This window comes from Miniopterus schreibersii (genome assembly GCF_964146895.1).
Source record: "Miniopterus schreibersii genome assembly, chromosome: 1".
NCBI classification, from domain to species: Eukaryota; Metazoa; Chordata; class Mammalia; order Chiroptera; family Miniopteridae; genus Miniopterus; species Miniopterus schreibersii.
This window is the reverse complement of record NC_138101.1, coordinates 28,497,501-28,521,482: the sequence shown is the minus strand read 5'-3', so window position 1 is coordinate 28,521,482 and position 23,982 is coordinate 28,497,501. Positions and strand designations below refer to the sequence as shown.

At 35.8% G+C, this 23,982-nt stretch overlaps 1 protein-coding gene across 1 annotated transcript in view; it reads left to right on the top strand.

Annotated features, from left to right (window-relative positions):
• SCFD2 (sec1 family domain containing 2) overlaps positions 1-23,982 on the top strand; it is a 287,290-nt gene that overhangs the window by 31,209 nt on the left and 232,099 nt on the right. Inside the window, exon 4 of the mRNA XM_081158799.1 lies at positions 6,339-6,514. Within this exon, the coding sequence (XP_081014925.1) occupies positions 6,339-6,514 (176 nt within the window). The remainder of the gene's footprint in view (positions 1-6,338; positions 6,515-23,982) is intronic.

Here is a 23,982-nt window from a genome sequence, read left to right as displayed (position 1 = left end):
CCTTTAATAACTTGTTTCAATGTCTGTTGGTCATCCAGACCCTGAAAATTTTTTCTCATGTCTGACTTAAGTCTTTCCACCTGCACGTTAGCCATATTTCTTTGCCCTTTGGTCTCAGTAGAGGTGGGAAGCAGGCAGTTATTCCTCTTGTGTTTCTTTATCTGTTGAAAGATAATGCTTCATCCATCAGTGATAATAAACTCAAAATTTCTAGAGAAAAATACACGTCTGTTCGTTCTATATGAGACAGACATGATTTTATTTCAGACTCAAGAGAATATTTAAAAAATAATATTACCACATGCTTCTGGAAAATTCCAATTATAACATATGTAAAAGGAAAAGTGAGGGTACCTTTCCCCCTCCCCACCATCTTGCTCTCAGTGCAATCATTTTTCCTAAATTAGTATCTTGCCTTCCAGGCCTTTTTCTCTAATTAGGTAAGAATATAGGTAAATAGACATGTAAACAAATAATGAGAAAAACAAAATGAAGCTGCATACTAATAGTATGGCAGTACGGTCTCTACCTTGATTTGTTTCCTCTTCTTCTTACTAGGGCTTTGGCTGCGTGGCATAAAATACCATGAAGAAAGCTTAATGATACAGTTGTGCCTCATTTTAAACATCACATGTATACTTTAAAAAGTATGTTAAATTGTTAAATTCAAGAGTCTCAACTAAAGCTAAGTATACACCACCTAGAGGTTTCACACCTGGGCATTTATTAATACAGATGAGTGCTTACGTCTAACAAAAGGCACGTATTAGCATGTTCATAGCACAATTATTTATAATGGCCCAAAATTGTAAAACCCAAGTGTCCATCAAAGCAGAATGGATAAAGAAATTGGTATAGTCATATAGAGCAATAAAATACAGCAAAAAAAAATTGAGATTTTGGATAATGTTAACAAAAGAAGCTAGGCACAAAAGAGTACATGTGTATAATTCCATTTGTTTGAAGTTCAAAAGCAGACAAAAATGATCTGTGGTGATGGAGAGAAGAGTAATGGTGTACCTTTGTGGGATTGTTGACTGGATATGGATATAAGGAACTCTTTTAGAGTGCTACACATATTCTGTACCTTGAGCTGGGTGGTGATTACGTGGATAAAAACATATGTAAACATTAATTGAACTGTGGACTTAAGATTTGTATGCTTTATGCTATACTTGTCACTTCCATTATACCTGAGGCTTCTGAGTCTAGAGTTGCTCTTACCTTCCGGCAGATGGCTCCCTCTTTGCTATGGTGCCTTTTCAGTTATTCTAGGCAGCGCCTTTTTGGGTGGCTGAAAGTAGGTGGTTTATTTTTATTGTTTGTTTTGCTTCATCATGGAGTACTCTTGCATTCCTCTTTTACCTCCCAGGGACTTAAACTTAGGTTAAAAGATTTTTAAATCTTATAAAAATGATGATGTGATATCACTATTATATTTAAAAAGTCAGAGTTCAGTTGTAGCTATAATTACTTGAATGTTCTCACTTCTGTTTTTTCTCAGTTTCCTAGTATAGCTAAGTACAGTTATGTCTCCCAACGGAAAATTTCACTCAGGTTATATTCTCATATGTATGGCTTTATAGCTGTATATCTTTCTTATAACTGAGGAAATTTAGGTGTGGATTTGTCTTGGGTGAGGAAACTGTTCTCAGATTATATAGTGGGTGATGATTGCACAACTCTGAATATACTAAAAAACACTGAATTGTACATTAAGGGTGAATTTTATGGTTTTTGTGTTATATCTCAGTAAAGCTGTTATTTTAAAAGAGCTCTTGGAAATAAAGATATTATTGTGAAAGTAATATTCAGCCAAAGTTTAAAGATAAATCAAGAAATCAACTAAAAAGTAGAAAGAACAAGACATTGAAAAGGTAGAAAAGATAAAAGATAGGAAGCAAAGAATAGGAAATTAGCAAAAGAAGAATGTGAGACTTACCCAGATGTGAAGAAATACATAGTTAAATTAAATAGGCTTACTGAAAAACAAGTAGAATTTAAAAGCCTCTAAAAAACAGGAATAAAAAACCCTCGACACTAGACATAATCACTGTGAATCTTGAGTACAAGAAAATGAGAAGATCCTAAGGGCCCCAAGATGGAAAAAGGAAGCTCACCGACACACGAACAAGCATGAGAATAGCACACGTTCTTCATCAGCAACCTGAAAACCAGAAGCAAGGTATTACTATAACCAAGAATTCCAAACCCAGATAAATTGTGGGGGCAAGAAAAAGCCTTTTCAGACATAAAAGAACTTTGCTTTCTACACACCTTTTCTGAGAAAGTTACTTGAACATATCCAGCAAAACAAGTACACCAAGAAAGAAAAGTCAGGGATTTAATGAAACAGTGTTCCAACAGAAGAGAGCAATAAAGGGAATTCTAGGGTGTTGGCTGTGTAGAAGAAAGGCCTGGAGAACCATCCACCCAGGATTGACCCGGAGAATGAAGGGGTTTGGTAGTAAAATATTCAGGAAAAAAACAAACAAAAATACAGACTCCAAAGATAAGAGAGTATATTTGAGATAAGAATACTTTAAATGTTTGATTAAGGCAGATAATATGCCCTCCCGCCCTAAGAAATCCATTGAGCATTCTAGGAGCAAAGAGTATTATATACATGAGGAAATGTAATCATAGCACATTATTATATACTTCATAATGACGCAAACATTACTGATTGATTTTGAACTTTCAAATCAAACTATAAAGAAACATATATACTTATAGAACAAAATATAAATGCCAGAACATATTCTATTTAAATATTTTAATGTACTTTGCCATTATTATATTAGAAAAATGATTGAAAAGGATTGTAATGAAATGCTGATTTCTGGGAATGCAAGTCTTAAAATACATAAGTTTGTTTATTCAGATTTCACACACTGGGTTTTCAATCATGTTTTTAGGAAAATGAATAAACATGCAATTACAGTATTATTATTTCTTACATCAAGAGTTTTTTTTAAAAAAATAACAACTAAATATGCTATTTTAGACAAAATTTCTGGTGTTAGTTGTTTTCTATTGAAGTTTTACAATTAAATCAAACCTGGCACTGGATACTCTTTAAGAATGTCAACAAAGAACCATCTATGTGTAGATATTTTAAATATATTTTAACAAGTCACAAAATAAGTTGAGAGAGTTATAATTTATTGAGTGTATATAGTAAATAGAAAAATAGTTCCATTATGCATTTGAATTCAATTAAATTAAATTTTTAAAGGATCACAGACTTTATTAAAATATTAAATCATCTTGTTTTCCAAGTCTGTCCCCTTTTCCCCAAGAGATAATTATATTTTAATAAGAGTTTTGAAATAGAGAATTGATGGTTGAGAAAGTTTCATGTTTTTCTCCTAGCTAAGTTGAAATCAGAAGCCTGTTTCTCTTTCTTAGAAACTCTATTAAAAAGAAAAAGAAAGCTTAGTAGCTTTTTTACTTGAAGACCATTTTTCAAATTTCAAATTGTCATTTTTCAAAAAGTTGCTGTATGTTTTACAGTCTTGATATGAAATAACCCTTGTTTTATGGCTTTAAAAAATGTTATGCAAAGCCTTCTGGGTTGACATTTTAAAATCACCATGTAAATCTGCCTGACAAGTGTTTTGGGCCTTTTTGGTAATGTGAGATAGGAATAAATGTTCTTTCTATGGCTTTTTCAACACCTGGTTCTAGTTGCTTGCTGTTTTAGTTGACACAAACTAAGAAGCTTTCTCAAGTCTTTAATCTCGCTATAGCATTTTTGGTAGTGCGTTGATTTTGACTTGTTTTGTGTAAGGTTGTGATTAAGTTTAAATTTTTGAAAACGTTACTAGCCTATATTTTACTAACCTGTATTTTAAAATATTTGTGTCCAGTACTCTTTTACTATATTCCAATTAGCATGTTATGGATTTTTTAAAAATTCTGTTTTCATAACATATCTTATGAAGTGTTAGTGGCTTGTGTGTGTAAGAAAAGGGTATACAGAGGGGAACAGAATAGAGCAGTAAGAGCGAATAATTGCTAAATTCACAATGTAGTGTTCCGTTGGCATTTCCTTTATGAAATATACCCATTTGTTCCTTTGGTTCACATACTTTATGTGGGAAGGTAGCGTTATGTAAATATGGTTACTGGGTCTGCGTCTGAGCTAGGAATTGCTAATTGGATAAAAAGTTCAACTATATTTTTGAATCAAAAACACTCATCTTTAAACTGAGCATATGATTATTACAACAGAAATCTAAACAGACCCTTTCATGACTCTCTGGTGATTTCTATTTCTTGCAGTCTCTCTAAAAGACAGTTATTTATGGATAGATCGTATGTGTTTTGAGCCTAATTCCTCCACCATTAGTTGAGATAGTGTTGGAGAGGTAGGCAGTTTCATATCATACACTTTCAAGACATTTTGTATTTTCCCTTAGCAGTACTTATCACAATATTGATTAAGTACTTATATTTATTTTGTGAATCTCTTGATAGGCAAAATTCTGTGTCCAGGAACCACACTGCCATCACCTGCAGTACAGTGTATAAACAAATAAATGGAGCTCACTGTGATCTTAAATTTGAACCCATTTTCCGTGAAAATTATACCTTAATAAACCTGACTGAAAACCAGAGTCATGAGGCTCTTCTGTTAGTAATTAAGCAAGCAAATTGTTAACTTGCTGCTTTGAGAATCAGGAATGAACTTATGCTCTACCAAGGGACCAAAGAAACTAGTGGGACTCAACTCCCTACTTATCATTCCTACTATTATTATTCTTTAGATACTTACCCAGATAAACTGGTGAGAAGGAGTTTCAAAATTCTTAATTTCTTGCCGTCGCCAGTGTGGTTAAGTGGTTAGAGCATTGGCCCTCGCACCAAAGGGTTGCAGGTTCGATTCCTGGTCAAGGGCACATACCTGGTTCAATCCTTGGTCCCAGTCTGGGTGTGTGCAAGAGGCAACCAATCGATGTGTCTTTTTCACGTTGATGTTGTTTCTTTCCCTCTCTTTCTCTCTTTCTCTTTCCTCCCTCCCTCTCTCCCTTCCACTCTCTATAAAAATCAATGGAAAAAATATCCTTGGGTACGGATTAACAAAAAACAAAACAAAAAATTCTTAATCTCTTAAAAAATGTAATGAAAAAGAAAGTATATGTCTCAGGCTTATAAGTTTCTTCTATTAAGATCTTTATTTTTTGTGTATTATGAGTAGCAAAAACCATTTATTAAGTGATACCTCCCATTTAGCACTAAGACACCAAATTCACAGTGCCTCAGGTGAGCTAAGCAATACAGCACATGGCTTGTTTGCTACCTCATAGAGTTGCTGTGAGAATGAGAAGAGGGCATGGTTGCATTGTATAAACTGTGAAGTGCTAAATCAAGACAGGTGGCTTCATTGCTAGGTATTAACAAATCTCAATAAAACAAACAAACTTGGATTTCAGGCATCGGACGGCAACACACAAATGGCATGGTAAGATGTGTAGGAAAGATTCACTTCACTTGCATCTATGTTTGGCCCCACTGCCTTCTTGCCCAGTGTGGAGAATATGTGGTGTTCAGGAGTTTTGCAGATAGCACTGATAAACGGCAGGAATTGAATTTGATGGATTGGAGAGTGGAAAGTGACTGGGTCGAAGGACTGCTATAGGCAAAAGTGGAACTTAGAGGCTTTGAAGGAGTGAATCTTTAACAGGTGTTTTGTTTGTTTGTGTTTGTTTTTGTACAAGCTCTAGTGTTTTATGATGTGGGTTTTCATGTTCCAAATCTAGGTGATCATTGTAGTAAATGATCACCAAACTCTTACGATACCTTCTGGTGTTTTTGCTACTCTGGTTTTCTATACATTTTTGTTTTGTGTAACAGCTAGCTTTTACTGTTTTATTGTCATGAACCCACTGATACCAGTGATAAAGTTTTAGCCATAGTCATAACAGATTTCTCCTTTTATTTTATATATGTACATACATAATTAGAAATTTTGCCTTTTGGCCTCTTAGATTGCTAAATCATATGTCTTGGAGACGTGCTCCATGTTGAGCTCAGCAATTAACTTGTGTGACTTTGAGAATGTATTTACGGGGTACTGCAGAATGAGAAAATAAATTCTACTAGCAACCCAGATCACTTAACATCTGTTTCCTCACTTGCAAAATGCAGGTAATAATTTCAATTTCACTGTTGTCACCATGTTGTTGTAAGAATCACAATAGCTTAGCAAAGCTTGTAGTCAACTCTGAAGTTCTGTGCCAATATAAGGCAGTTACTATTATTAATGGCACTCTTCTCGTTATTTTTACCAGTCCCAGAAGAGGGTTCACTGATAAATTATTATGTTTCTCCAGGGAGAGTCACTCCGGCACAACTCACATCCTATATTCAGCTCTTCAAGAACAACCTCAAAGCTCTAGTGAATCACTGTGGACTCCTGCAGCTTGGGCTGGCCACTGTTCAAACTCTGAAACACCCGCAGACTGCCAAGTGGGACAACTTTCTGGCTTTTGAAAGGCTCCTTCTCCAGGTATGTTGCTATGGGAGCTTCTTGGGATATGAATAATTAAAATTTTCACTTCCAGAGAAAAACATTGATATTTATTGTAGTCTCAGTAATAAATCATATTGTTGACATATGCCCTATATCATATTCTAGTAACCCCACATTAAAATTTAAATAGAAACCTTCTTCATACTTTTTTTGTTTTGCTTTGACAGTGACATCTTTGGCTTCTCACTCAATACAAAGAATATTCTTTGAGAATTTGACTAACCTTTGAAAACCTCTTTTTGATTTTATGCCAGTTGGACCTTTTCTTGATCTTCATGGCATCTTTATTCAATTCCTACTACTTTTCCTGTGGAGGAGTATGTGGCTTAAAATGATGCTTAGTAAAAGATAAAGGGAGACAAACTCCATTTGTAGTTTTATGAGGAATTTTGTATGTGGGGTAGGATCTTTTCATGATGAAATATTTTCATGAAAAACTTTTGTAAAAAGATGTATTTTTAAAAATTGTGAAGTATTTCCAGCTTACATAAAACAATATGACAAATACCTACCTACTCTCCATGTAGGCTCAATGTAATTTACTAGTTTTTAATATTTATATTCTTTTTCATTAAAAAATAAAACTAGAGATAAAGTTGAAGAATCTCCAATACTATACCCTTTCCTGTGATCCTCTGATTCTCCTTTTTCCTTTCTCACAAGTAATCACAAGCCAGATTACTTGTTTCTTTCATTAACTTTTTTTCCATAACTAATACATATTATTGTTATGGGTTTTATTTTTTTTTAAATTAATTAATTAATTAATTTTTCAAATATATCTTTATTGATTTCAGAGAGAGGAAGGGAGAGGGAGAGAGAGATAGAAACATCAATGATGAGAGAGTCGTCATTGATCGACTGCCTCATGCAGGCCCCCCTTACTGGGGATCGAGCCCACAACCTGGGCATGTGCCCTGACCCGGAATTGAACCTCGATCTCCTGGATCCTAGGTTGATGCTCAACCGCTGAGCCACACCAGCCACGCTGGGTTTTATTTTTTATGTAAGTGGCGTCACACTATCAATATCCCTAAACAACCTGCTTTTTCTACATTCTATTTTTAAGATAATCCAAATTGACACGTATAAATCTAGTTTATTTGTTTAAACTGTACCATACTATTATTTGCTTGTATAGATATGCAACAGTTTTTCCAATCCATATTGATGTATAGTTGGGCTGTTTTATATTTGTGTGTGCGCGCGTGTGTGTGTTTAGAAGGAGTGTGATGAATATCCTGGAATAGGACTTTGGATACACATGTGAAAAAGTCCTTTAGGATATGGACCTTGGAAAGGATTGTTATATTGTTGACCATGCATGTTGTCGAGTTTACTGGCTGTCACCAAGTAGGTCACCAAAGAAGTTGAACTAGTTGATCGTTCTTCTGTGATTGACAGTTTATTTCCCAGCATAGTGGCCAGCACTCAGGATTATCAAATTTAAACATTTTTTTAGTGGGTACACATTATCTCTTTGTATAAATTTGCAATTCTCTGACTACTGTGAAGTTGAGTATCTTTTATAATATTTATTGGCTATTCAGTTTTTCTCTTCTATCAATTGCTCATTCTTATACTTTACCCAATTTTTCTCTGTTAACAGCAAAAACTGTTTTACATGCAAATACTTCTCCTAGACTATGGTTTGTCTTTTAGCTTTAATTCTGGTATATTTTATTGTGTAAAAGTTTTAAATTTTGATGTAGTCTAGTTAATTAATATTATCCGTTATGGTTTGTGCTTATTTATATTTTATATTATAAATCTTTTTTTACCCCTAATTTCTAAATATATTTTTCTGTATTTTCTACTAATAATTAATGTTTAATTTTGGCATTTGAATTTCTAATCCCCTTCAAACTTATTTTTATAATGATATTATTTGGATCTAATTTCCTTTTCTTCCATATGGATCGCCTGTTTCCCCCCGCACCGTTTATAAAATATTCCATTGTACTGTAGATTACTTGCCAACAGTCATATTTCTCTTTCTTATGTTGGCAGAACACCAGTTTTGTTCCATGTCTATTCTTTTCCCACATGATTTAGGCAAATCTTGATTGGTCTCAGACTATACTGGTATTCTCATTTCCTCACTTAATGATTGGTTTAGCAAGTCTAGCCAGAGAGATAGAGGGAAGTTTGCTGAAGGTGATTCTAGGAGAGATTTTCTTTTGCTCTTATAGAAAGATACACAGTGAAGAAATAAGCTTAAAGCTTCCTGATATATGTCTGTGACACTTTGAGCATTTTGTGTTAATGAAGAGAGCTCACTGATATCCAGAGGAAGACAGAATAGAACTGAACCCTGAATGATGACTTTGATCCTTACCTCAAAATACTTTGTTTTGTCAGATGATAATTATTCTCATTGTTTAAGCCATTTTAGCAGTTGGTTTTCTGTTATTTGCAGACAAAAATATTCACCCTTTTCCCACTGATATGTAATATATTAAGATCTCACATAAAGGTGGGTTTCTTTCTCAGTTTCTAGTATTCCAGTGCTCAGAAATGCTCTTTTTTTTTTTTACTTAATACCACAGCATTAATACCACAGCATTTTAAAATCAATATGTCCATTCTATGCTTTTCTCTGTAAAAGAAACTTATTAGATTTATTCATGGATATTTCAGCAATTTTGATGCCATTGTGAATTGAAGTTTTTAAGAGAGAGAGAGGGAGGGGAGTAGGGAGGGAGAGAAAGAGAGAGAAACATCAATTTGTTGTTCCACTTATATATGCACTCATTGGGTTGATTCTTGTATGTGCCCTGACTGGGGATCAAACCCGAAACCTTGGCGTATCGGACCATGCTGTAACCAACTGAGCTACCCAGTCAAGGTGTGAATTGAATTTTAAAATTTTTCTAATACCTTATTGCTGGTGTATAGAAATGCTCTTTTTTTTTTTACTTAATAAACAGCTTTTTATTTTTTAATTATAGTTGACATGCAATATTATATTAGTTTCAGATGTATAACCCAATCATTAGACATTATATAACTTACTAAATAGTCACCCCGATAAATCTAGTCACCATCTGACAGCATACATAGTTATTGCAGTAATATTGACTATATTCCCTATGTTGTACTTTACATCCCTGTAACTATTCTGTAACAACCAATTTGTACTTCTTTTTTTCCAACTTGCACTTCTTAATTCCTTCACCTTTTTCACCTATCCTCCCAACACCCCTCCTGTCTGGCAACTATCAAAATGTTCTCTACACCTGTGATTCTGTTTGTGTTCTGCTTGTCTGTTTATTTTGTTTTTTAGATTCCACATATAAGTGAAGTGATACAGTATTTTTGTCTTCCTCTGACTTATTTCACTCAGCACAATACCCTCTAGATTCATCCATGTTGTTGCAAATGGCAAGATTTCATTCTTTTTTATGGCTGGTCATAATTGTATGTATGTACCACTTCTTCTTTATCCATTAATCTATTGATGGACACTTAGGTTGCTTCCATATCTTGGTTATTGTAAATAATGCTGCAATGAACATAGGGATGTATATGGTTTTTTGATTCAGTGTTTTGGGTTCTTTGGAACCATCTCTTGGCTCAGTGGTTTTGGTGACTTAATGACTAGTCCGCAACAGACGTGCCTACAAGTCACATGACTTATGTTTGACTCAGTCTCCTAAAGGTGACAGAAAGATAATGTTATGTACTCAAAAGAGAAGCTTTTTGAGGATTGTTGGGAAAAATCCAATATTTATTGCCAGTGAATATGTTTAAAAAATAAAAAAAGGAGGTAACACACCTTCTCAATTCCTTTCCTCTTTTTTATCTCCAAGGTCCAATATCGCAGCCTTTCGGGCATTCAATACATGTGTGCTAGTTAACAAATAATTTTATTTCTGTTTCAAATTAAAACTGTAGAAAAAATAAGTTTAACCTGAACATAGATACAGTTATTATTTTATTAATAAATACATTCACTTGTAAAAGTAACTTTGCTTTTTTTAAATCAAAATATGGATTTACTTAATTGGGTGGTAGCCTATGAAGAATTTTTTTACGGTTTAACAAGAAAGTTTGTTTTAGTTTCCTCACCTAAATAGGAGCAACTCGCCTATCTCATAGTGCTCTTGTCAGGGTTGAATGTGAGTATGTACGTATGTACATCGCTAAGTACAATGCTTTGTGTATGGTAAGTGCTCATTAAATTGTAATTAGTTATTCTTTTAGCTGAGCCAAAAATACTACAAATGCCAATGTATTTTATGTGAGTAATGCCTTTAATATATTCTTACCTAGATTTTGTTTTTCTAAATTAAAATCTATTAAGGAAAATGAGACTGTTACTTAGCAAAATCTTGCTGTCTTTTTACATTTACTGTTTGATAATGTTTAACAGTAGTTTTCTTGAATCTAGATTTAAATCCCATTGTTTCTACAATGCACAGCTGAAGATTTTATGCTAATTGTCACAAAGAAAAAATTTGATTGACCATAATTTATTGTGGTTATAAAATTATAGCAAACGATGTAGCAGAAGCAGCAGCTTTGCTTATGCTTCCTAAAAAACAGAATTTAGAAATATGTGTATTATCTACCTCCAGTTATTTCTTTAGGCAGAATTGACATTTCTAAATTAATATGTCCAACTTGGAAGATTATTTTTAAGTAAAATAAAAATGAGTTATAAAGCCACTCAAGATAATCCAGGTAAATGTTCCTTCATTTTTAAACTTTATCTGTCTTTGCAATGAAAAGTAGGCAAACTACTTTATTAGTTGTCAAAGTAGTTTTAAGTAAGTAGAATTAGCTTTTTTAATGATATCCTAAATTTCAGAATATCTCTTCTCTAACAAATCAAGTTTACCTAAACTAAATAATGGTATGTCTGCTTGTCCTATAACAAAGTGGTAGGTTTTACCTTCTCAGTCATCTAGTACTTCTGTTAGGCCCCAAGCCATATGGCTAGGCTTGGAAGAATAATTGCTCATTTTAGCTTGGTTCCTGACTTCACCAACACCCTGGGAGGTTCTCTTTTACAACGATTCGTCCCTTCCAAAAGTGCTGGTGCTATCATTTGGATAAAGACTGAGGGAAGAGGCAGAAAAAGATGATCTCACAGTCAGACCTGAGTGTGTTTACAGATTAGGGAGATTTTGCTCTGGCTGGTATGATTCAATTGGTTGAGCATCATTCCACACACCAAAAGGTTGCCAGTTTGATTCCCAGTCAGGATACATGGCTAGGTTGTGGGCTCCATCCCCAGTATGGGGCATGCAGAAGGCAGCTGATTGATATTTCTCTCTCATCCATGATTCTCTCTCCCCATCTCGGCCTCTCCCTCTCTCCCTCGTCCTCTCCCCCTCGTCCTCTCCCTCTCCTTTCCTCTCTAACTAAAATCACTAAGAAACCCAAAACATATTAAAATAATAAGATTAATGATATTTTTCATGTGATTTTTGTCTGAGAAGGAAAATTGTAAAGCATGTTTAAAAGAAAACCCCTTGTTTCTTTTACATTCTACTTTCAATACTTATAACATTAAATATGTAGGGATTTTCCCCCAAACCAACCAATTTTCCAACTCTCTAAGCATCAGCTGGGTGACTCTACAATTCAATGATGACACTATCTACATCGAATTAGCACAGACTCTACAGGTTATGGGCTTAGTCCCACGAGATTATCCCCTACTTTAGACAATAACTGCAAGACTGGGCCTCTCATACTTCTGACCAGCTGGCTATAAATTGGGGTTCCCATGACCCCCTTCTCAGGTTTGATAGTTTGCTATAATCACTCACAAAACTCAGAGAAACATTTATTTACATTTACCAGCTTATTATAAAGGATATTATGGATTCAAATGAACAGCCAGGTTAAGAAGTATATAGAGTGAGAATCCGTCCCCTGGAGTTGGGGTGTGCCACCCTCACAACTCATGGGTGTGTTAACCAACCCCCAAATTCTCTGAACTCTATACTTTAGGGATTTTTATGAAAGCTTCATCACATAGGCATGATTGATTATTAACTCAGTTTCTAGTCCCGCTGTCCCCTCCCTGGAGAATAGGGGTGGGCTGAAAGTTCCAAGGTTCTACTCATGGCTTGGTCTTTCTGGTGACCAACCCCATCCACAAGCTATCCAGGAGTCACCTCATTAGAACAAAAGGTGCTCCTGTCACCCAGAAAAGGAAATTCCAAGGGATTTAGGGATTCTGTGTGCAAGGAAACAGGGTCACTGACCAAATGTTAAAGCAAAAAATGCTCCAAGCACCCCTATTGCTCAGGATAGCACAAGGGTTTTATGAGTTTTGTGTTGAACTAGTGGCAGGTGGGGATGGGCAGAGATAGGCACCTGAAATAAATGGATAAATATTTGAGTGGTTACCAGAGTCAAAAAGGATGTCTTGTTATATAGCCTTTAGGGCAGAGGCTTTTTAATGTTCTCATCACCTATTCTCACCTTTTTATGTAGCCCATGGCCACCCAAAATAATGACTTCCTAGTTACTCTTGCAGCTGGCTGTGAACAGGTTCTGGTGAATGAGACATGAGTAGAAATGATGCGGGCTACTTTCAGGCTGTGTGCTGACAGGATAGGCACATGCCTTTCCTTTGCCCCTTCTGTGTGCTGAAATGCAGCCCAGGGTGGTAAGAGTGGGAGTGGCTGACTCAAATTCTGAGAGGGAAGCTATGTATTGAAGACGTTTCAACAGAAAGATGGAAGAATCATAGTTGGTTCACTGAAGATGGTGTAAACACCATTACCAGCCCTGGACTACCTACCTACTCTTTATTTGAGTGAGAAATACCTTCTTATCTTATTTAAGCCTGTATAATTTTGAGTCTTCATGATAGCAGCCAAACATTCTAATTAACATGGTCATCTTGTAATACAATTTTCATTATAGAAGTTTGTGCTGTGAGCCTTGTAATTCTGACCATTTTATAATCTCATGGGGAAATGATCAAAATAATGGGTTGTGTTGATGCATGGGATATTTTTAAATTGTATGAGATTTAACTTATTATAATGCAACAGTAAATTACTAGAGTTCTATATTTTTCCAAGAAACTTATGTGAAAAAGACCCAGATGAAGGACATTGGGAATTAGAGATATGAATAGGTTAGCACCATGGCCTGTCTGGGGCTCATGTGATTAGACTTTTATTAATGCAGAAGACCTCTGTCCCCTTTCCCCCCACAATTCAGATCACCTGGGGAGACACTGTCTCATCTATAGATAGAAAAAACTACTAATTCTCAGAAATTTAAATTATCTCTTTACTTTCTCCAGGGAAGTCTCTGCCACCTAGTTCTTTGCTGAGAGAAGTGTCATTTACAAATGGTGGAGGGAAGGGACTGAAAAGCTTTTTTCAAAAGCAAGTATTCTGTTCCATTTCATGTAATAACAATCTGTTGAGCTTGTGCTGTCTGTTGGACAGTGAAATTATAGGACTGAAACATATGTGGTTTCTTGTATGTACATGGAGTTCATTTTGTAATGTGGATTTGCTATCAGTACATTGGTACTATTTACGCCATTTTCAAGGGAGTTTTAGGGTGGTCTGAGTACCTGAGTACATTTATAGTATTGTCCCTATGAGAAAAATAAGTTCTAGGTGTTCATCAGCCAGTTTATAAATAAATTTTTTGATTTGCTGATTCAGACTCGAGGACTGTATAGCAGAGGTTGGACAAGTTATGAGCCTGACCATGGCCCTACTGCTAGTAAGTGTCAAAGCCAGGTTGAAACCCAGATCTGTCTGGTACTGAAGTCATGCCCCTCACCTCTGTTTACTGCTGGAATATTTGGCCTGAGGCAAGGTATCAAAATGACTATCGACCATTTTCTTCTTATACTCCACTCATACTTGTTCTCAGGCATTAGGATAAATAAGTTTTCAAAACACAATAGGGCCTACATAACCCATTAATACAAATTTCAATTAGTATGCATTTAAGTTGATAACTTTATGAGAACTGTGATCATTAAAATACGTTTCCTACTCATATGTTTTTCTCTTGATAGATCTATAAGTTTGGCATCCGGGTTGGATTTCCATCTTGAGTCTTACTGCTCAGCAAGCCTTTTATTGAAACCTGATGAGACGTATTTCTCTATAAGGACACATTATCTTGATTTCACTTTTCTCCTGCAGAGTATTTTATTGTACGTTGTTCTTCTCCCCATCATGTTATGGGTTGTATTTTTGAATACTAAATGAGAAAGACAAATGGAAAATAGAAAATAATACCCATGAACTTCTTGTGCCTTTGCCCAGGGAAGGCACATTGCCAGGGTTTTGGAGTTAGGTGAATTTGTGCCAAACATCTGATTAGAAAGTGAGAGTTAAATATATATATGCTAAGTGAACGATTGCTCTTAAACCAGGCTTCCCTTAGAAGTAGTGATATCATATGTTATTCCAGCTGGAAGCCAGAGTCAGTAATCAGGCAAAGTAAGTTCAGGCTAACAATTTTGGTTCTTTGCATTTTGTGGGTCTACCAAAAAATGTTTCAAATACAGACTTTATGCCAGTGGCTGAAGGTACATCTGGGTGGGTCTTCATGTTGTGAAAAACAAGAAGGGCACAACCATTCTGTTTTGCTTGACCAAAAGGGAAATAATAATGGTTTGTGCTTCCCTGCATGGACTGAATCTTGTGCCCTGAGACATTCCCTCTAGCTGTTTGTGCTATGCTGGCCTCCCCAACGGGTGTTGGGATTCATTTTTTCTTTTTTAAACATCTGAGTTCCTAAGGATGAAAGGAAATAACATGGTTTAATGAATGTTTTCTTTTTTCTTCGTGTGTGTGTGTGTGTGTGTGTGTGTGTGTGTGTGTGAGCCTTGGAGAAACTAAGTCTTGCTTATGCCCATTCACGGACATCTTAGGTATAGCTTAACAGCAGGTATCTCTGAAGAAAGCCTAGGCATAGTCCGGCTGAATATCTAAAGGACCACTTCACTTCTTAGGATTCGAAGTACTAGAGATCAGCTTGACATTAGTGAATACCTGAGACTAGACAGTAGGCTTAACCCTGGGTATGGATTTCTTCTCCACTTTCTATTTTTTTACCACTCTCAAAGGCCTAGATAGGATGAATTATTTATTGAGGGTTTTTTGTTTGTTTTGTTTTGTTTGCTAGAGGCTGCTAATCCTCAAAAATAGGAGAAATATTTGTTCAGGATCTCAAGTTTCTTTCTGGCGAGGGACACTGAGATTTGGCCAAGCCCGGTTCACGTGAGCACCCTGGCTGACTGTCTGTGCCTTGGCCTCCTCCTCTGGTACTCCCATCTTTCCTTCTGGGTTAAGGGACCCAAACGGAATAGTGGAGTAATGCTGAATGGAACCTGGTCAGGCTGGCTGTCTCTTTTTCTCCAGAACATGTTGACGCTAAAAGTGGTGAATGTCGAATGACACAAGCCTAAAGACCTGGGTTCTTTGGGAGGAGTGCTGTATGGTACCTCTCAGCACTCCCTTTACTTGGTGTTTTCCTGTAGGGGCTATACAAGCTTAACACTTGCAGGATAGTGTTGTGTCATTTTGCAATCATTATGGAAATACTATTCTAGAATAATTTATGTCATTTTATATCTGGGCAGAAAAAAATCCAGCGCTGAGCAGTTAGATATTATTGTACCAAATGTTTTTAATAGGAGCCTTGTCTGACACGGTATGCGGGAAAACATCTTAATTTTTTTAATCTCCTGATTTTGAGTTCTTAAAAAAAAAAAAAGTAGCAAATGAACAAAGCAGAATTGCCAAAAAGCCTATTCCAGCGGAAAATATGTGTTAAAATTGATAGATTACCACACTGCCACATGGAGCTTTTTCTATTATTATCTCTTCATGTGATTTAAAAAAAATCTTTATTGTGGTTTGACACAAGAGTACAAAAGATTCCTTTTTTTACTCAGTCAATGTAGAGTTGTTGGTATAATATTTTTAAAGTGAATTTTGTTTTGTTTAGTGCTGCTCTTTTGTTTGATACATTACTGTTTGAAGTTTGTTTCCCTTGCAACATCTTGCATTTGTAATTTTTAAATAGAAAACAATGAGGAAATGAAGTTGGAAAATTTGGGTTTTGGCATTTCTGATTATTAACTCTCACTGAGAAATATAGGCTTTTTCTTATTCTATCCTGTTGAATACATGATACTCATACCTTTTTATTTTATATTCTTTAATTTTAGTTTTGGTAGAAAATATAAAATGTAAAAGCATTATAAAATTAAACATGTAGATTACATCAAGGTGTTTTGGGAGTAGAAGGAAAATTAAATTAAACAAAATCTTCATATATATGTAATATTTTTAGTTAATTTATTTTTTAAGGTAACTTTCATTTGATGGATTTGTTTTCTTTAGCTCCCGTAGAGATTTCTTTTTAAAAAAAATCATCATCTAAATGATAAAAATAATAAACAGGCATATTTTAGCAGTAATCCCATAAACATATCTCTTAGAGGAAAGCCGCCTATTTAAATGTGGTAAATATAGTAAGCATGCATACATTATCAGCACTTCTCTCTACTGACCAGGATAGTTCCTAATGGAACCCATCTGATTTAAATTCTCCTTACAGGCAATTCATATACTGATTGGAAGGACTAACTCAGTTTGTCTCTGCTTAGCTTGGCAAAAGAACAGAGTAAATAAAAAAGGTAAATGTAGACCAAAGTTTAGAAGCAAAGACATTTCCCCATTGTAGGAGTGCTAATGAAATGGCCTACAAATGGAGGTGATTTCTTATGTCACCAGAACATGAAATCCATCCATCCAACCAACAAATGTTTACTGAGCACCTACTAGACACCAGACACCATTCTTTGGTACTGAGGCTGCATTAGTGAACAGGAAGAGTACGGTCTCTGCTGTTGTGGAGCTTACATTATGTAGTGAGTGGAGTCAAGCAATAGACAGTTAAATAATAAGGACTGCAGTCAGCACAAATTTTAAGCATCTATTGGGTGTGAAGCACTCTATTAGATGGTAAGAAGGTGTTTTTTTAAAACTAGTTTTTAATTGATAAAAGTTTTATGTCTTAACACATGAATGGTTTCTTTTTTACTATGCATACATCTGTAATACCCATCAGTTGTAGCACATCTCATAGTTATTTACCACAACTACATGGACACTGGCAGAGCAGCATCTTACAACTTACCCATGCTTTCCTTCACTTGGAACATGCCTGATATATCAGAGGCACACAGTACATATTGGCTCAGTGAATGTGTAGTTCTTGAGTTAGTGAGACATTTTAATCTGATTTTATCTCAAATTGATCTTCACCAAACCTCTCTAAGAAGGTCATTTATGGTTGAAGCAACAGAAAATGAAAGAGTTTGAGTGACTATTTATGGTCAGACAGAGTATATATGTTTTTAGGCACAGGTGAGAGAATCATGGGTCATAGCCATATCTACTTTCAGAACACTAATTTGACCTAAATTTTCCCTTTTTTTGTTGTTATAGAGGAGGAGAGTACAGCTGATCATGTCTACAAGTTGGTCTAATCTTGTCAAATCTCCAAATCTTGCCCCAAACTCCTATCTTTCTTTTGCCAAGCCACTCCCACCTTTACCTTCACTTTGTGAAATCTTTGTGATGTTTTTACAAGATGTTTATACTGAAGTTGTAAGATAATTAATTGATCCTCACTACCACCTCATCCACCAAACCTACAATTCTGGCAACTATTGTACAGATAAGGAAACAGAAGTTAAGTGTCTGCCTAAGGTTACACATAAGTGGTAGAGCCTGGATTCTGTCCTGGCTCTTCCTAACCACAAATCTGTGCTCTCAACAGTTATGCTGCACTGCCTTGGAAAGGTTATTTGAAAATAGAAGTTAAGTATATGTCGTTGTTAAGCTACATATCTTGTATAGAAAGTTCAGCTCTGCTTATTTATAAGAAAATCATCTGTACATCAGTTTACCAGGAAATGTAAATTCAGGCTCACAGTTTTTTATTTTTTGCAGAAATGATTCTTTGTTTTTGCTTTATGAATAAATAATGCACCTTGGAATTTTTTCAAGGAGCAAGCCCCTCAAGTACATCTAATTCATTTTATTTGCTACTTTTCAGCTCTTTTACTCACATCCGGCCTAGTTATGTGATTTCACTTTAACTCTACACTCCTATTAACCATTGGATTAATCACCAATACACTAACTATATATCAATGATGGCGAGACATTGTACGAGAAGGCACATTTCAAGGCCACCATACTCCTGTTGTACAAAAAGGCCTTCGCTACGGCATAATCCTATTTATTGTATCTGAAGTATTTTTCTTTTCAGGATTTTTCTGAGCTTTTTATCACTCCAGTCTAGCCCCAACTCCTGAGTTGGGGGGCTACTGACCTCCAGCAGGTATTACCCCCCTAAATCCACTAGGAGTTCTACTTCTAAATACATCTGTCCTTTTAGCCTCCGGAGTCTCTATTACCTTGAGCCCATCACAGCCTAATAGAAGGAAACCGCAAACATATAATTCAAGCACTATTTATCACAATCTGCTTAGGATTGTATTTTACTATTTTACAAGCATCAAAGTACTACGAGACATCTTTTACAGTCTCCGATGGTGTTTATGGATCTACTTTCTTTATAGCCACCGGCTTCCACGGTCTTCATGTGATCATCGGATCCACTTTCCTTATCGTATGCCTCCTCTGACAGCTAAAATTTCATTTTACTTCTAATCACCATTTCGGATTTGAAGCTGCTGCATGGTATTGACATTTTGTAGATGTAGTATGATTATTCCTGTATGTCTCTATCTATTGATGAGGATCCTATCCTTTTAGTATAACTAGTATGACTGACTTCCAATTAGTTGGCTCTGGAAAACCCCAGAAAAGGATAATCAACTTAGCTCTAACACTATTAATTAATACAATTCTAGCATCGTTACTGGTAACCATCGCGTTCTGACTCCCTCAGATAAATGTGTACAGCGAAAAATCAAGCCCCTATGAATGTGGGTTTGATCCTATGGGCTCTGCTCGACTGCCTTTCTCAATGAAGTTCTTCCTAGTAGCTATTACGTTCTTATTATTTGACTTAGAAATTGCCCTTCTTTTACCTTTGCCATGAGCATCTCAGACTAATAATCTATATACTACGCTTACAATATATGAATGATCAGTAAGTACAGGAATAGAGAGGGTTTAGGTTCCCCAATGCAAGCTCCAAAGGCTTGATGTTCTACTGCAGTAAGGTTTGATCCAAACAATAAACATGGTTTTTGAGTTCTTATAAAGACTTTGTATTATTGTTTGCATGTACTTCAGAAATCTCAGCCCTGCTTGTATGTACCAACTGTGGATTCTCATTTTTGGGAATTACTTTAGCAGTCATCTTTGTAAGAATTCACTCTATAGCAAATCCTCTCAATATACAGTTTTTGTGGGTCTATTTAAGACCTAGATCTTCTTTCTAAACATTGTGCACCCAGACCAATTTTACTTTTAGCTTTGAGGGACAGCATAAACAAGTCAATGAACTATTTGCTTAAAAAAACCCACTTCATTTAAAAATTTATATTGATATCTCTCATATACAATGTTCTTTTCTCAAAGTGTACTTTTTTATTTTATTTTATTTTTTTGAAATATATCTTTATTGATCTCAGAGAGAGGAAAGGAGAGGGAGAGAGAGAGACAGAAACATCAATGACGAGAAAGTCATTGATCGAGCCCGCAACCCGGGCATGTGCCCTGACTGGGAATCGAACCCCGATCACCTGGATCCTAGGTCGACGCTCAACCGCTGAGCCACGCCCAGCCGGGCTCAAAGTGTACTTTATTTTGACATCTTTCCATGGCCACAGTTATAACTGGTGCTTGTTTATACAAAATTATTGAGTGGCGATAGGAAGTATTTTATTATTGAAGGACAGGGGATGCTCAGTAAAGAGGCCAGAAGAGACGCTCACAGAGGTCACCCCTACCAGCGATCTTCCATTCTGGCGGTCACATGCTCCACTGTCTTCTTCAGGAACACAAAACAGTAAAAAGGCATGAGAAGATTCAGGACATCCTTAACAGCTCAGAGACTCTGGAATGTACCTCCACTGCTGCTTTCTTTTTTCTATCGGGGGTAAATAACTCACAGAAAAAATGTGATCACCTGACAACTGTACAAGGAATGTTAAAAATAATTTTGTTTTTCATAGAAGGGTTTTTGTAGGTGGATTGGTGTCTGGTGGTAGAAGGGAGTATTTTAATGAGACAGTTAGCTATAGTAATCTCAGTATACAAATCTGATTGTTTCATTGTCCTGTGTATCTTTGCACTTGCTCTTTTCTTTCACTGGATCAAGTTCTCTACCTACCCAGAATGCCTTTTCTCATTCTTCAAGTCCAAATTAGCTGCCTTTCATGGGTGCTTCCCATCATCTTGCACTGATCACTTTGCCTTTTTATTGTCTAATTTATTTGTATTTCCTCAGCTCTCTGAAGGTAGGGATTATATGTTTTGTTTACTGCCGTTTTTCCAACTGGCACATATTAGGTGTTCAATAAAAATTTTCTCTACTTATGAATTTAATTCAATGTCTATCAGAATTCCAGTGAATGACTTTTTAAAAGAATTTTAGTTATTCTAAAAATAGCCATTAAAAACCTGAATAATAATGTTAACCCACATTATGATACTTATCAATCTATATCAATTATATATTAATAATGCTTATCAATGTGTTTTAGCTTTTTTTATTTTGGTTTTTCTATTTACCCTTTTAATTCAGGAATAATCACCACCCCTCGCATCAACTCTAATTGCTAATTATGTAGTACTGTTGCAAAATAGATGCGGAAGTGTTTAGGTATTTAATTAATTTAGTGTATTTAATAAAGACAGTACCACAAACCAGTGGGAAAAGGAAGAATATTTAATAAACAAACAAGAAAAATTGGTGAGGAGTGGTTATTGCTGTATTAAAGTGTAAATTAAAAACCAAAGAAAGCTACTATAAAATATTGATAATCATATGGCTTATCATGGACTAGGGAAGAACATTCCAAACATAAAAGCTATGGAATTAACCACAAAGGGGGAAAATTGCCAGATATGTTAACTATAGCTTAGTGGTTAAGAGAAACAACTTTAAAATCAGGTGGGCCTGGATCTGAATTTTGACCCTGACCTTACTGCATGATCTTGTGGGAAATTATTCACCTTATTAAGCAAGCCTCAGCTTCCTTATCTATGAATTGGAGGGCTTAACAATAAGAGCAAACTCATTAGGTCTTTAGAATTATGAAAATTTGTGTAAAGTACTTGCCCTTTGCCAGTCACATAGAAACCATAATAAATTTTAGCCATTATTATTTCCTTTAAAAATTTTACATAATATATTGATAAATCACTATGAAAGGTGAACAAAATAGAAAAAGTATGTCATAAAAACAAAGATTGATGTACATGGAAGTAAAGAATCTATTCATATGGATAAGAAAATCATAAGCACTCAACAGGAAAAAAAATGGTAAAAAAATATGTGCCCAGCCATTTTACAGATGAAGAAATAACAGTGACCATAAACATATGATAAAAATGTTCATATTTCCTAGTAATAAAAAATGTAAACTCAAGCTACACTGAGACGAAATTTACCACTTCAAATAAGCAAAGATTAACAAATGATAATTTAGTGTTTGGTAGAGCTCAATGACATGGTCATCAAGAAACATTACTATTGGGAGAGTGAATTTGCGAAAGCACTTTGGCAATATATGATGCAATCCTTGAAAAGGTTTATATCTTTCCTGGTAATTTCACTTCTGTTGATTAATCTTAAAGACATAATCAGAGATGCTGATATGATTTACTTTGAAAGATGTTCATTACAGTGTTATTTATTATAATAAAAAATTAGGAGCAACCTAAATGTTCCACAATAGGAGAATGATGGAATGCAGTATGTAATCATTAAAAATCAAGTTATGAAAGAATATATATATGTATATATATTTTAAATATCTTTTATATCTATATATCTTTATTGATTTCAGAGAGAGGAAAGGAGAGGGAGAGAGAGAGATAGAAACATCAATGATGAGAGAGCCATTGATCGGCTGCAGCCCGCAACCCGGGCATGTGCCCTGACCGGGAATCGAACCCCGATCACCTGGATCCTAGGTCGACGCTCAACCGCTGAGCCACGCCCAGCTGGGCTAAATATATCTTTATTGATTTCAGAGAGGAAGGGAGAGGGAGAGAGAGAGAGAAACTTCAATGATGAGAGAGTCGTCATTGATCGGCTGCCTCCTGCGATCCCCTGATGGTATCGAGCCCGCAACCCGGGCATGTGCCCTGACCAGGAATGGAACTGTGATCTCCTGGACCCTAGGTCGATGCTCAACCGCTGAGCCACGCCCAGCCAAGCAAAGAATATTTTTAATAAGGTGAGGAAATGTTAATGGAAAAAGTGCTTATTCTTATGACTGTGAGAAACAAAACTGCACATACAGTATAAATCCAACTCTGTCAAATAAGAAAGTAGAGGGACGTTAGATACATAAAATTAGAATAATGGAAAAATACGTGAAAATGATTATGGTAGTTTTCAATGAGTAGTGGGTTTTCCAATTACCTATTGCCACACAGCAAATTACCCCCAAATTTTTTGGCTTAAAGCAAGCATTTTATTATAGCTTACAATTTGATGTGGCAGAAATTCAAGCAGAGCTCAGCTGGGCAGTTCTTCAGCTCCACATGGCAGTTAATGAGGTGATTTTGTGATATTCAGCTTACTGATCTAGAGGGTTCAAGATAGATGGCTTCGGTCAACATGTCTGCACCTGACGTGGAATGGCTCGAAGGATGATCTCAGTTGCAGGACCTACAGGTGGCCTCTTCATCATGGAGGTCTCAGGGTAGTCAGACCTCTTACGTAGAGGCTCAGGTAAAAGAAGGTGTCCAAGGAGAACGGGTGGAAGCTGCTGCAAGACTTCTTATTCTTATAACTTAGTCTCTGAAATCCCAGAACACTGCTTCTACTGACCAGCCCAGAGCCGAGGGGAAAACATTAGACTCTACTTCTCAAGGGGAGGGGAAGCAAAGACTGTGTGCCTGACTTTAATCTACTTCAACTGGGTTGAGTGGTTTTTATTTTCTTGTTCCTACGAAGTCTGTAATGCAAGTGTATTATCTTTTGCACATTTGTAAGAGCTCTTTATATATTAAGTTCATAACCTTGAATGAGATAAATCACGTAAAGTACTTTTCATTGTGTCTGGCATAAATAGAACCCTCTATAAGTGTCAGCTGCCATCAGGATTATCTCCATCCCTTTCTCATTATAATAGAAATGTATTGGTGGGTTTAATTGTAGTGGCTCATTTAAAAAGGCATTTAAAAAAGACATAATTTTGTCTGGGCAAGCCAAACAAGATTTCATGAGCAGTTGATACTTAAACTATGTTTTAAAGGCTGAAATGGAATTTA